The sequence below is a fragment of the Coptis chinensis genome, chromosome 8 (assembly GCF_015680905.1).
Source record: "Coptis chinensis isolate HL-2020 chromosome 8, ASM1568090v1, whole genome shotgun sequence".
Lineage (NCBI taxonomy): Eukaryota > Viridiplantae > Streptophyta > Magnoliopsida > Ranunculales > Ranunculaceae > Coptis > Coptis chinensis.
The window spans coordinates 2,100,151-2,114,168 of NC_141463.1; the positions used below are offsets into that span (position 1 = coordinate 2,100,151).

Below are 14,018 nucleotides of genomic sequence, written 5' to 3' on the forward strand. Positions count from 1 at the left end.
ATGCTAAGTTCAAAACAACCAAATCCATGAAAAAGATGAAGTAAGATATAGCTTGAATCTTTTAATGCTATTGTAGAACAATGGATTGTATCATTCCGCCTTGACAACTTGGGTTTTCAAAGAACACTAGTCAGTTGGTTAATATTTGGTATTATATCCATACCATGCCAAAAAAAAAAATGTGCCAAGTCATTGAATACTGATAGGTGAGTGAAGCTGCCAAAAAGATAAAAGGCTACCATCGTGTCAGTGTCGATAGAATAAGTTGACGAGGACTTCGGACTTTGGAAGTGTGGTGGAATGTTAGAATTCTGATTAAGTAATTGATTATCCATTTCTTGACAAACTCGGGTTTTCAAAGAACATTGGTCAGTTCCTTAACAATTAACTTTTTTGATTGAATCTTCTTGTTATTCGATATTGTTTGATTAACTTTTGAGTGATTGAGATGGAAATTTGAAGAATTGGGATGAATTTTGAACCCATGTGTGTAACTGATTTCTAGCCTTTTTTTTCTTTTTTGGGTTGGTAGTTGCAATTTTCTACTTATAAAAAGGAGGCAAAAATTGTCAAAAGTAGATTAGACCGTAAGAGTTTTGTGTTTTTTATCTGCACCCAAATTTAAACGTTGACACGTGCGTAGAAAGTAGATTAGAGAGACGCGGGAGGGAGCAGGTGATCAAAACTCCAGTCATCTTTTTAAGGGTAAAGAAGTAGATAAGAGGAACGAACTCTTTCTTGGTTACTGAGGATTTTGGAGTTGTCGTCTAATTCTTCTTCTTTCGCTTTACATTAAGGTACACGTTCACTTCTTCTTCTCTTTCTTTATCATTTTGTTCTCCAAGTGCTTGCCTTGTTGTTGTTTAATGCTTGACATTGGGCCTGAATGAATAATTGCATATTTTATTTCGTTGTTTGGAATGTGGTTGCAGGTTCTCAAATTCCGTTCATCCACATAGCATTATTAGTGAGGAAGAACAAGTGTGTAACTGTGGAGAAATGGCACTAGTCTCGATTGGTATTACTACTTCTGGTGGTGTCATCCACTGCTCTAAAACGAAACCACCCCACTATGCGTCACTACACTCATCGTTGTCCTCATTATCATCTCAGCTTTCACTTCTTGGTCTTAAACAATCAACAAGCAGTAGTTGTAGCAATCCTATGAGGGCACGGAGGATGGTGACACACAGCAGCATGGAAGCTGGAATTGGAGTTATGGGGACCAAGCTTGGTATGATGACTTACTTTGAGCCCACAGGAAAGGTTGTTCCAGTCACTGTTGTTGGTTTTAGAGAGGGTAACATTGTCACCCAAATCAAGACGGAAGCTACAGATGGCTATGACTCCGTCCAGGTCGGTTACCGAAGAGTTAGGGACAAGAAGCTTACTATGCCTGAGATGGGTCATCTCAACAAGGTTGGCGCTATCCCAATGCGTCATCTCCAGGAGTTCCGCCTCACTTCTGTTGAGGGGTTTGAGCCGAATCAGCGCCTTGTGGTCAAAGACATCTTTAAAGAAGGTGATCTTGTTGATGTCTCCGGCACCACCATTGGAAAGGGGTTTCAAGGTATCTTTCTTGATCCTTTCTGCAATATACTCAGTTATACAGTACTAGTTCTGAACTGATTACCTTGTTTATTTCCTTTGTTAAGGGGTCCCTTTCAGTTATACTAGGCCACTAGCCCTTATGTATTTTGTCTTTCGTTGTTTACTTTGGTCCCAAGATATTGCACAAGTGGTCTAGTTGTTTAGTAAGTAGATGGGAAGGCCCTAAGTAGAAGCAACAGACACCTCTAGCATGGATAAAACCCGAGTCAGTGCTCTACTTGAACAATATTTGTAGTACCTTCTCATATTGATGTCAAACAGCATTCTATGTTTTTTTTTGGTTAGAGAGAAGTTCCCTACCCCTTTTTATTAATAAAATAATAAATTCTTGTTACATTCTCACATAATGTTTACCCCGAGCATCATTATAAATGATTTTCTTGACATCTTCAGAAAATGAGCTCGGGATTAACTCTATATAACTAACAGTAGGGATATTACTATATAAAGCATCAGCTAGTTTTCCAGTTTCCCCATACACATGAAAAATAGAAAAAACTCATATGCTTCCTTCATGTGCTCAATACTTCTTTTCATCTTCTCTGCTTGCCAAACATGCCTGCTCTTCTTTGTGATAACTGCAACTATTGCCAAGGCATCAGTTTGTACTATAATTTTCTTGCTTCCATGTCTCGATGCCATGCCCAGACCATGTGCTACTGCTCACAGTTCAACTGTCGAGCCATGGCTTGCTGCTATACCCTCACCTTTGTCATTGTGTAGTGCTGCAGCCCATCTACCCACTAATCCTTTTAGCGGCCCATTAGTGTTTAGATTGTGGACCACTGTTATTCTGAAACTGAAAAATTTCGGCATATTAGTTTCATTCCGCGTTTTCCCGAGCCAGTAGTTACACCCATTCCACATCAGTCATGTTGCATCCTTCTGTAACTCCCTAACTTTTGCAGTTTTGCAGTAGCACTCCACGTAGCTTGTAAGTATGAAGAAAATGCTACTCCGGTTCAGTTTCTCTCCAGCAAAGAACGTACACATCAGACACCACAGTAGTTTGCTCCACTGATCTGGCTGCCTTCTACCTCGCAGCCCATCATATGTCTCCGTCATGCTGTCATCACCATTTCCTGCAGCAGTCCAAACAAACTTGTCCTCATTGCCCATGGTTTCTACTGCTTCTTGTATTCCATCACTTCTCTCACCTAGATGTATCCGAATGTGCTGTGGTAACTCCCATTTATCTTCTTCGATGATATTGGAAACCTTAGAATTAAGATTACATGTGGAGTCATACAAGAGCGCTTGCGAGAACTTATCTCGTAAGCTTCCAGGTGGATTCCCTGTCGTCATCTGTTCTTGGTTGCGTGTCATCCTTAGCTGTTGTAGTCTCCCCTTCTGAGTAATCAGTTGGCATGAATAAGTGTTTAAACCGCTTATCTTCATGCTGCAACAGTAAAAGTCTCCATTTGATTTGTCATTTGTTTTCGGTTCTTCTTCATTTCTGCTGCTGCACTTTGTATTCCTTGTCAGAGTTTCTTTCCATACTTCTGTTCCTGGGTACATGCCATCCCTGATCACTTCATTCATCCCTTCACTCTCATCAACACTCATAAATAAATGCTTAAATCTATTATCTCCATGTTGCAGCAGTAGAAGTCTCTTTTTATCATTCTCCGCATCTTCCTTAGTTCGCTCTAATGGCAAGGTTCCATCTGCAGCACTACCACTTCCAGTGCTCTTGTTAACAGGCCCTCAAGTTTCTTCCTCATATGAATTATTATCCGCACTTCTGTTTCTAGATTTGTAGCTGTTTTCCCTTTTCGGAGATTGCCACCCATTGTCATCACTAACTTCTGGGTCAGTTATCATAACTGCTTCAGTTGGTTTGTCCCTCGCTGCCTCTCCTCCCGACACTGTGTTTGTAGTTTCAGCTTTGCTTTCTTTTTGAAGCCATACTTTATTCATAGTCACTGCTGGAATTGGTTTTTTTGGGCAGTGTAGGTCCGCATGCCCAAAAACCTTGCAAGCACTGCAGCATGGTGGTTTCCAATTGTACTCGAAGGATACCTTGTATGCTCTTCTCTGATCTAATACAACAGGGATGTTTTCTGGATAAGGGCACGTTGCATCTATCTCTATGCACATTCTTGCATATGCTGTTCTAGTCATATTCTCCGTTAGTCGATCTGTAAACATCAGTATTCCTATAGCACTCCCCACCTGACTGAATCCATCCTTGTTCCACATCTCCATTGGTAGTCTTTTCACTACAACCCAGATCAGTATCGTTTTTAATTCTCTTGTTTCCGCCTCTACAAAGAGTCTCCATGGACGTATCACAAACAACATGCTTGCAATATGAAACAATCCAATGTCGAGTACTGCTTTATGATCGTCTTCTTTTTCAAACTTAAAAGTAAACATGGTGTCCCCATACGGTTTCATTGTGAAGTTCTTGAGCCCCCATGTTCTACTGACAACCTCCTTAACATACTTATAATTTAATCTCCTCAGTCCTCCCCACGACAGAACCAATCACCAAATTTTTTGTTATAAGCTGTGAACTGCAAACTTTTGACATGTATAATTGGCTTACCGTTCTCCATAGTTAGTGGTACATAACTCAGCTCTTCTCTTCCTGCTACTGTTTTGCCAATCACTTCAGCCCATGTGCTTTTGGTGCTCGCGCTCTCATTCTTGCATGGTGGCTGATCTTTATTCTTTACAGCAGCAGCAACAATCTTTACCGCAACAGTAGCATCTTCTGCTATTAATCCCGATGGCTTAGTTGCTTTAAAATATTGCTCTACATCTTGCTGCAGTTTCGCCACTACTGCCTTCCTTTCCAGAGCACTAACCAGTGCTAGTTCCTCACTCTTGCAGTCTTCTCGGTTTTCAGATCCGAACTTTTCGTTGGCTGAGCTTTTCTCAAACCTCTCCAATGAACCAACACCCTTCATCTGAGTCATTCCCCACGCTGTAAAAGTCAAGCTTTGCATGTCCTCCACTGCTGGCATCTCTAACTCTGCTGTAAAAGTGGTGTCTTGCTCATCCTCCACTGCCGAAAGTTCTTCAGCATGGTTTAGAACAAGATCCAAAGCCTCCTTGATCTTATGGCCTTCTTGGTTGGTTGCCCACCTCTCATCAGCTCCGACTTCTTTGAGGTCGAGCCTTCTCCTGAATCTCTCCAGCGGGACTATTCCATACTTCTTTATGAACGCAGACGTGATGAACTCTAAATCCTCATCTTCACTTGTTGGTGTTGTGTTCTCAGACTCATCACCCTCATGGGAAACCCTAGCTGGTGTACTAGGGTTTTCGGCTGCCAAAACCCTAAATTCACTTGAAGTTGGCATGTTTTTTCTGATTTTTGTGGTTAAAGACTGATTTACCCCTAAGGCTTAAAATCGCCCCTTAAAGCTCCCCATTAGAGCAAAACCAAGCTTTTTATTTCTTTGACGGAACGTAGTCAAGCATTCTATGTCGAAGCATGCTTACAGTCATCGTATTTAGTTTTGCATCTGTATCTAGCTTTTTCGTTATAGATGATGACTTCAGGTATATCAAGATTATACAGCCCTCCTTTGAGCAATTAATCCGTAGTTCAGGGGCCGCTCTTTGATGAGGTTAACATATGATATCATGCTTTATAATGCTACTGTACGTACTTTCACTTTTAGTACAGCTCGCCATTTTTGGATTTTTTTTCCCTCGTAAATAATGATTTCTAAAGGGGCGAACTACGCAATAATTTGAAGAGGACATGTAGTTTCATAATGATAAAGTTGTTAACATACAATGTAGATATCTCACAGCAATGCTTTTGTGTATATTAGCTAACTTTCTATATACAATTTCCTGTGCTGGACTGGTTTTGACTCTGCCTCTCAATCTCTTCAGGCGGAATCAAAAGGTGGAATTTTAAGAGAGGACCAATGAGTCACGGTTCAAAGAGTCACAGAGCTATAGGATCCATCGGTGCTGGAACAACTCCAGGGCGTGTGTATAAAGGGAAGAAGATGCCTGGGAGGATGGGCGGGACTAAAACCAAGATACGTAAGCTAAGGATTGTCAAGATTGACGAAGACCTTCGCATTGTTATGATACAAGGGGCACTTCCTGGTAAGCCAGGAAATCTTCTCCGCATAGCACCTGCGAAGATTGTAGGGAAAAACATTCCAAAGAATTAGCTTCGTGCAGGTGACCAAGCCTTGTTGTCTGATAGAATTGTACCAATTTCCAGTCATCTTGTAGGGTTTTTTGTTGCCAACTAATTTTACATGCACTGCAAGGCAGAAGAGTGATAGATTTCCTTTGAAAAAAGAAATGTTCAAACTCATACCCTGTACTTATTTCCATGAAGATATATCTTGCTGAATCTCCCTGGCAATTACAACAAGCGTAATAAAGCTGTAGTGATCAGACAATCATCACAATACAACGTTCAGTTCAGGTACAATAAAATCAGGAAATCAGCATACTTCCCTAAACAAGAATTTAGGATTGTGGGCCCACCATTTTATCCACTAAGTTCAGTGGATCAGAAGTGTGTGGGTATTATCAAAAGCCCAACTTACAAACAAAAATTTTAGACCAGGGTGCATTATAACCGTACCTCGAATTCGTCAAATGGCGGCCCAACTTTAGCGGCAACTCTTCAATTCTACGACCAAACCAAAAACAGCAGAAAAAAAAATGTCAATCAGTTTTCTAACACCCTCTCATTCTCTCCACCTCTCAAACCTACGACCCGATGCGCACTATACCCAAAACCAGCGTCCCATGTCTATCTTACGCCGCATAAACCACCGTAACATTTCTCTCTCTGCTGCCCTTCGTCAAGACACAACAATTTGGACCCAATCTCCAATCACAACCATCCAACAAGCTGCTGACTCATTATTTCATATTAAAATAAACGTGTCAGATTCACCGGATCTTATTTCTACCCATACCCGACCCGGTCAATATCTCCAATTCCGTTTACCCGACACTGATAAACCTTCTTTTTTAGCTATTGCTTCTCCACCGTTGATTACTTCCTCGATTGGTGTGTTTGAGTTTTTGGTTAAAAGTGTCCCTGGTTCTACTGCTCAACTTGTTTGTCAATTAAAGGAAGGTGATTTTGTTGAGTTGAGTCATGTTATGGGCAAAGGCTTCGATATCGATAAAATTCAACCTGCTGAGCATTTCCCTACTGTTTTAATTTTCGCTACCGGTTCCGGTGTTAGGTAATTGTGTTGTTATTATGTATTTTTTATGATTTATTTGCTAAAACATTATTAGATATAAATGTGTGCCGTGATTGGCCAGTTTATGAATTCCAGATTATGCAATGCCATTAATTTAGTATCTAGTCTGCCATTTTTTAGGATGGACTGTCAATATATTATTAGGTGTTTCTTGATTGAATAGAACCCTTTCTCTGTCAATGATTTACTGGTTACTTATACTCAAGGAGACTAGGCTTGATTCACGATTCATATGTCAGACTTACTTTTTTCTTTTATTTTTTGTCTTCTGCAGTCCAATAAGGTCCCTTATTGAGTCAGGTTTCGGTGCCGATAAGAGATCTGATGTGAGGCTTTATTACGGTGCCAGAAACCTTCAGAGAATGGCTTATCAGGTCTGTTAAAGGAATCACAGTTTTAATATGTTAAGATTATAACATCAAAAGGCCTTGTACCTTTTGATTTGCTCCTGAATCTTTTTGATCTTTCTCTGACAGGATAAATTCAATGACTGGGAATCTACTGGAGTTAAGATTGTACCTGTATTGTCCCAGCCGGATGATAGATGGAAAGGTGAACAGGGCTATGTCCAGGTAATATTTGTGCAGCTTTTATTATAGATACTAAACCAAATTGTTATAATTGGTTATTATGAGCAGTAAAGCAATAAAATTGGATCTTATTTTGTCTGTGTTTTCTTGACTACGAGGGAAAAGTTATTTTGGTTCATCCTTCTACAGAAAATCAACCTTATTTGTTTTTATTTTTGTTCAGCATGCTTTCGCAAGAGTCCTGCAGAGATTCAACCCTTTATCCACTGGTGCTGTGCTCTGTGGACAGAGACAAATGACTGAGGTTTGTAATTTTACTTTTCTGAGAATCAATTGGTATAGCTATAGAAAAAGGCTTCTCTCAGCTGCGGTATATTTCATTAGTGATAATTACTTTATTTGGAATTTATTAATGAAGCCACTTAAGATCACCGAAACATTTTCTTATCATTATTTCATACCGTAATCGGCTCTCATAGTATAGTGCACAGTCCACATTCATAATAGTTTTTTCCAATTACCAATAGATGAGAAAAAAGTATCAGTTCATAGTCGGATTGGGTTTACTGTGTATAGCTGTTGAACCAACACTTAGTGGTGAAATTGTTTTGACGTTGGTATCCATAAAAGTTGTCCTTTAGGTTGATTGCTTCTGGTTCTGGTATTGTCTCAATTCTGCCCTCACGTGAGAGTTGTTTCTAGGTCTCTCTATTTTATGGTTTTGAAACATTTATGAAAATTGATACTAGTCATGGCTTCTCTTTGCAGGAAGTTACTTCTCTTCTCTTGGCTAATGGAGTCTCAGAGGAGAAGATATTGAAGAATTTCTGACAATTTTCAAGCTCTTCTCTGTTGTATCATTGTTACTTGTTAGAATCCAATTCTTTCATAGCCTGCTGCCGAAGTTCTCCAATATTTTTTAATCCAATTTTATGGAAATAAAAGCTCATAGTGTTGGTTTAGACTCCACAGTCCACACATATAACCTGCTTCATCAACTTATATTCTTTTAGCACATAGTGAGGAACCAGAAACAGCGGCATGGAAAAAGTGTCCTACTGTACTTTCTTCAGAATTCACCTTGTTAAAATAAGGCAATGCAGCAAGTGTTAAACAAGAAAAAGAAACAATTTTGCCTGTAACATTATGATTGCTTGTAATATCTCTTAAAGAATTTTGAGATGTTTGTTGGATGGACGATGAAGGCCTTGTGTCGTTTAGATCATCTTATTTCAGTTTAAGAATCACTTCTAGATAGTTATTTATAATTACTTAATTGGAGTTGGGTTTCACTGCCAGGTGAGGGACATGAATGATTTGGTTCAATTGTCGCATATACAACCTGAAGAACGACCACATCAAGCATCTACACTGCGTTCTGGTTAACATAGCCAAGAAGGCAAAAACTTTTAACTCGCAATAATACCATTACAATGACTACAGTGATGGCAGGGTCTTATTCAACAAGTCAGCATTTAAGTTGGGATTGATCACTGAAACTATGGACAGATACAATCTCAGATTTCACTAATAAAATGTTGGTAGATTTGGCCAATCGGAAGTCGTTGTTCAGGGCTTCTCAAATACAATGTGCAAGCTAAATTGAGATTTTAAAACTTTTAAGGCTTTAAAGAACAAAATAATGAAAATCTAATATGCACTTGAATAGGCGATAATCAAGAGAGTCAAAACCCAAGTACACGTACTACATAATCAATCCACCGATTCGATCAGAAAGATTAAAATGAGATAGCATAAAGTTAAGAGTTTAGACAACAAGTAAAAACATCAAGCTGAAAAGCAAACGTCTAGTGTTCTGTGTTAGACCTATATCATTTAAAGGTCGTCATCACCGTCAAGGTCAATGGTATCAGCCTTTCTGCCATTGTGCACCAAGGGTTTGCCATTGTGACCATCTTGGTTGTGCAGCTGACGTTGATTATGGTGGTCATGCTTATGTCCATTCTGGTGAATAGGACCTTGCTTATGCCCTAATTTTCCATGGTTATCATCTGATGACTTCTCCAGGGACCGGCCCTCTGTCTGTGTTTCTACTTGTCCAAATCCGAAGAGAGAGAGTCGCCATCACCATAATGCCGGTGGTGCTTCGATCCACGACTTTTTCTTGCCACATCCTCACTTGAAGAATCAAAAGTGCTATAATCTGATGTTGAACCCCGATGCTTGTTTCTAATATTAGGGTGCCTTGCTTTCTGATTCTTTCTTGTCACACCATCACCGTCACTTGAGGTGTCTGAAGAGCTAAAATTTGACTTTGAAACCTGATACTTGTGTTTCCTCTTGTAGTTCCTTGCTCCGTGATTCTTCCTTGTCATATCTTCACCATCGTCACTAGAAACATCTGAACTGCTAGAATCTGATCTTGAACTCCGGTGCTTCTGCCTCCTATTGTGATGCCTTCTTCTATGAGTATCCCTTGACACATCCTCACCATCATCACTTGATATATCTGAATCAGTAAAATGCCTTCTTTTGTGCTGTCTTGATCTATGTCTCTTTCTTTTCCCATCCCCATCATGATTACTGGTATAATATGAAGGGCTAGAATCGGATCTTGAGACCTGATGTCTGTGCTTCCTCTTCTGGTGCCTTGCTACATGACCATATTTGGTCATGCCTTCAACGTGATCACTTGGAAAGTCTGAAGAGCTGGAGTCTGATCTCAAAACCCGATCTTTGTGACTCTTCTTCCAGACTCGCTTCTTTCTCCTCTGACCTTCCTGTGAGTCGCTCTCATAACCATCATCGCTGCTGTCATCACCTGAACTTGATGAGCATTTCTTAAGCTTTCGCCTTGACTTCTTATCCTTTCCCTTCTCACAGTGGGATGAAGAGTCTGAATGACTATGTTTCCTGTACTTCTTGTGGGCCCTTTTCTTCAGCCTTCTCTCCCTACCACTGCTGTCACTTCTGTCATCATCAGAATCAGACATAGATCTTCTTTTCTTATGTTTAACAGCTCTCAGCTTTGCCTCCTTTGCTTCACGATCAGCTTTTGCCTTTACAGCGGCTTCAAGCTTTTGTTCCCATTTCAAGTGAGCTTCTTTTTTCTCCAAAACCTTCTTCTTTTTCTCTTCAACCAACTGCATGAACTTCTTACTATCCATTTGGATACAAAAACAGGCTCAACAACTGCATGTTTGTAAGATGATGACCGGAAGTGCATCTCATAAAAGAGAACGAAACAATGTTAGTTTTTTCGTCATCAGCAGCAAATTTTACAATGAAAAGGAATCAATGCATTATCATGTGTATTATACAAACAAAGAAACTGACACTACATATCAATCAAAATTCAATGTCAAAGCATTGCTTCTTACACGCAGTTGGAATTCCCTTTTGACAGTAAGATATAATTTGAAGATTATTATTAACCTAAGTTACAATGACACGGATAGGTGTGTCCGTATGTGACACGGTGAAATATAAAAAACTGAGGTATATCACATACGACACGTGGATCCGACACAGTTTATTTTTAAAATATGGCGTGTCCTTGTAACATAGTTATTAACAAATAGAGAATATAAGCATTCAATGGGTATCCTTATTGCAGGTACTTCTATAATGAACAAGTGAATATATTGAGATATCGCCATATCAATTCTAAGTTTCTAACCTTAACAAAAAAAACAAGTCCCACAAATTTGATCATAGTTGAACATGTACAGATGACAGACCTAACAAACTAATACAAACTACTTATCTTCCCAATCTACATTCAATGGTTTAAACCACAAATCTTAAATAGCAACTAAATCATGCATGGGCCGTTGACTAAAAATCACAAAAGTCAAAACCTAAATTTGTGTATACATTAAATATAAAACGATAAACAATCAAATGAATGAAATTTGTTACCTGTGTTAGAGAGACAGAAAGGCCAGATCCGTCCTTAAAACAGTTGAAAGAGATGAGCAGTTTTCAGGAGAGGACTGCAGGGGGTCAATGTATTAATAATGTGCGTGCACTTGTTATATTATATTTTTAATCCACCCCGAATGTTTTATTTTAAGGCACCCACTTGACAAATTCGAGATTTCAAATTTCACTAAATTTCGTGACACTGGTTTCTGAGATTCATGTGTGGACTTCAGGAGCTTTAATTTGCACGTGAGTGTGTACAATGGCGTGGAAATTGTTGATGCTAAAAAAAATGTAGTAACTGGGTACCATCATTCATAGTACAAAATATCAGGATATGGGTATTTATCGATATTCAATTTCTAGATATGTATCGTGGATATATCCTCCTTTTTGAAGATATTTGACATTGTTTCATATGCAAATATCGTGGATATATCCAAAATATCGAAAAATATCGTGGATATTGTGGATATTTCTTGATATATTATGATATATTATTTATATTTATTTGAAATATAATGATAAATATTAAATAAAATTATTATATACACAAAATATCCCAAATATCACAAATATCGTTGAAATATCACCGATATTTGCAGTCGTATATATCTCTGAACATATCATGATATTTATATATCTTTTTCTGGAATATGGATAGATATCCCCAAATATTGGGATATATCGGGATATTTTGTACTATGCCATCATTAATGTTCTGATAATCTTGTGCACAGCTGTGGAATTATGGAGGGGAGAAAGTTGAAACATTGCTGCTGATTATAATAGAGTTTTCATTGATACATGGAAAGCAATTAAATTATTATTATTTTTCTGCTAGAATGTATTTAATTTTATAAAATGATAATATATATATATATATATATATTGAGACAATTATAATCCAATTTTCTTATACCATTTAGACGGCACATGTACATAAAATCTCATATGTATTTTTTTTTTTCCGTCTTCGATTAAAAATACTAATTTTCTTTGTGATGGCATTGAAGATTGCAAACAACCAACAAACTAGAAAGATTACACGGTAACTACTCCTTAAAGCTTCGTCCACAATCATCTCTTGATCAAAGAGATATTGAATGTGTTTTTAATTGGAAACATAGAGTATTACTCTATAAAAGAGATTTAACTGTTTCTTTCCTCATTGAAAAAGATATATATTGAATAAATTTTTATCGAGTTCTCTTAATTTTTGTTTACTTCAATTAATACTCACCATGTGATTTTCGTAGGCTGGATAAAATCACTAGTAAGTTGTTTGATATTGATTACATAGACAGGAATAATAACAAAAAAATAAACAAATAATGCAATGTGAAAATATTTTTGTTCGAGAGATGTTTGCGTATATAAAAAAAGGAAAGTCGAATGGAACTAACTTTGTTGAAAATATTTTTGGGCGGGAGGTCTGTGATTTTCGTAGGCTAGACAAAACAATATTAAATTGTTTGATCTTGATTATATATAAAAAAAAAAAATAGATAAATAATGCGATGCGAAAAGATTTTTTGTTGGAGCGGTATTTGTGTACACACAAAAAAAAATCAAATGGAACTCACTTTGTTGGAAAAAAAAAAAATTTGTGGTGGGAGATTTGTGGATCCAAATATATTTGTAATGAACAAAATAATAAAAATAAAAATATATCTTATATCAAATAGATTTCATAAATTTGTTGTGAAAGTTCATCAGCTCATTGCTTATATTTAGCATGTTTTATATCTTTTATTGTCTTTGTGTAAATGAAGATATTATGCACATACATAAAAGAAATTGAAATATCATTCCACTAGTTTTTTTATCTTGTTAGTGTGACACGCACTTTTTGCTCGAGAAGAATCATTCAACTTCTTGTACCCTAGCTGCCATGATACCTTTGTACAGGGTTTTCATGGTCTTTGGGGAGCTTGTGAATTCTCTAGACCCTACTAATGTTTTTGCTAATTTGGCGAACGAGTACTCTACTGAAAAATTTCTCATGACATTTCTTTCTAACTTCGGATTCAACAATTTTCTCATATATATAGCACTCAGCTATGGAAGTTGAGTCAACGTTCAACAAGCTGAGCGCCCATATGGATGTGCAGACATTGGAAATGTTCTATAAACAAGGAATTCAGATGTCGGTAAACTTCTTTTCTCAACAACTTATGTTGCAGCTGACTATTGCTCCTGTATGGAAATCCGGAAGTCACCTCACCATGTCAATCTTTTCTGAATTTGGTACCGCTTGCACATCACTCCCTCAACCTTACAATGAACTATATAATGCTTGTGCAAAAAACACTCTCCCAAGTGAGAAAGGTAAAGTTGTTTAGCGCAATTTACTTTTAAAAATTTATGATAAAATATAAATGTCTAACGTGCATTGAATCTTTTGATCGCAAATGGGTTTGATCATGATGGACTATATATAACACTTGAAGAACTTGAAAAAAAACCTTAAGGAAGCCAATGAGAAGATGGTATAATCACAAAAGTTAGAGGGTCTTTCTTTGAAGAATCAACAGGATTGTCAAAGGGTCCTAGTTCATGACCATTGGCAAGAATTCTATAAAAATATTACGAGGAGTGAAAAGCTAAAGGGACACATAATATCCCCCAACTAATTTTCTGATCTCATTAGTTCAACACTTTCTTTACTTATTATACAAAGTTTACTTTTTATTTTTATTGTTTTTATTATTATTATTATTATTATTATTATTATTATTATTATTATTATTATTATTATTATTATTATATCCCAAATTAAAGC

The 14,018-nt window shown here is 37.5% G+C and overlaps 3 protein-coding genes across 4 annotated transcripts; 2 read left to right on the forward strand and 1 right to left on the reverse strand.

Annotated features, from left to right (window-relative positions):
* The first annotated feature begins 262 nt into the window (after positions 1-262).
* On the forward strand, positions 263-5,944 carry LOC147479275 (Ribosomal protein L3 family protein). Its single transcript, XM_086581405.1, has 3 exons — positions 263-797; positions 933-1,570; positions 5,467-5,944. Exons 2-3 carry the CDS (start codon positions 1,000-1,002, stop codon positions 5,754-5,756), a joined length of 861 nt encoding a protein of 286 aa, XP_086437531.1. The 5' UTR covers positions 263-797; positions 933-999; the 3' UTR covers positions 5,757-5,944.
* Positions 5,945-6,153: 209 nt separating this feature from the next.
* LOC147479276 (FAD/NAD(P)-binding oxidoreductase) lies at positions 6,154-8,573 on the forward strand. Its single transcript, XM_086581404.1, has 5 exons — positions 6,154-6,797; positions 7,093-7,192; positions 7,295-7,390; positions 7,572-7,652; positions 8,117-8,573. The coding sequence occupies exons 1-5, from the start codon at positions 6,262-6,264 to the stop codon at positions 8,177-8,179; spliced, it is 876 nt and encodes a 291-aa protein (XP_086437530.1). The 5' UTR covers positions 6,154-6,261; the 3' UTR covers positions 8,180-8,573.
* Positions 8,574-9,073: 500 nt separating this feature from the next.
* On the reverse strand, positions 9,074-11,366 carry LOC147479277 (FAM133-like protein). 2 transcript variants are annotated; one of them, XM_086581403.1, is made up of 2 exons: positions 11,231-11,366; positions 9,074-10,501 (listed from the first exon to the last, which is right to left on the reverse strand). In XM_086581403.1, the coding sequence occupies exon 2, from the start codon at positions 10,474-10,476 to the stop codon at positions 9,400-9,402; it is 1,077 nt and encodes a 358-aa protein (XP_086437529.1). In that variant the 5' UTR covers positions 10,477-10,501; positions 11,231-11,366; the 3' UTR covers positions 9,074-9,399. The 2 variants fall into 2 exon arrangements, with proteins under 2 accessions (XP_086437529.1, XP_086437528.1); XM_086581402.1 differs by having other exon boundaries at positions 9,074-10,535; positions 11,231-11,363.
* Positions 11,367-14,018: the final 2,652 nt, after the last annotated feature.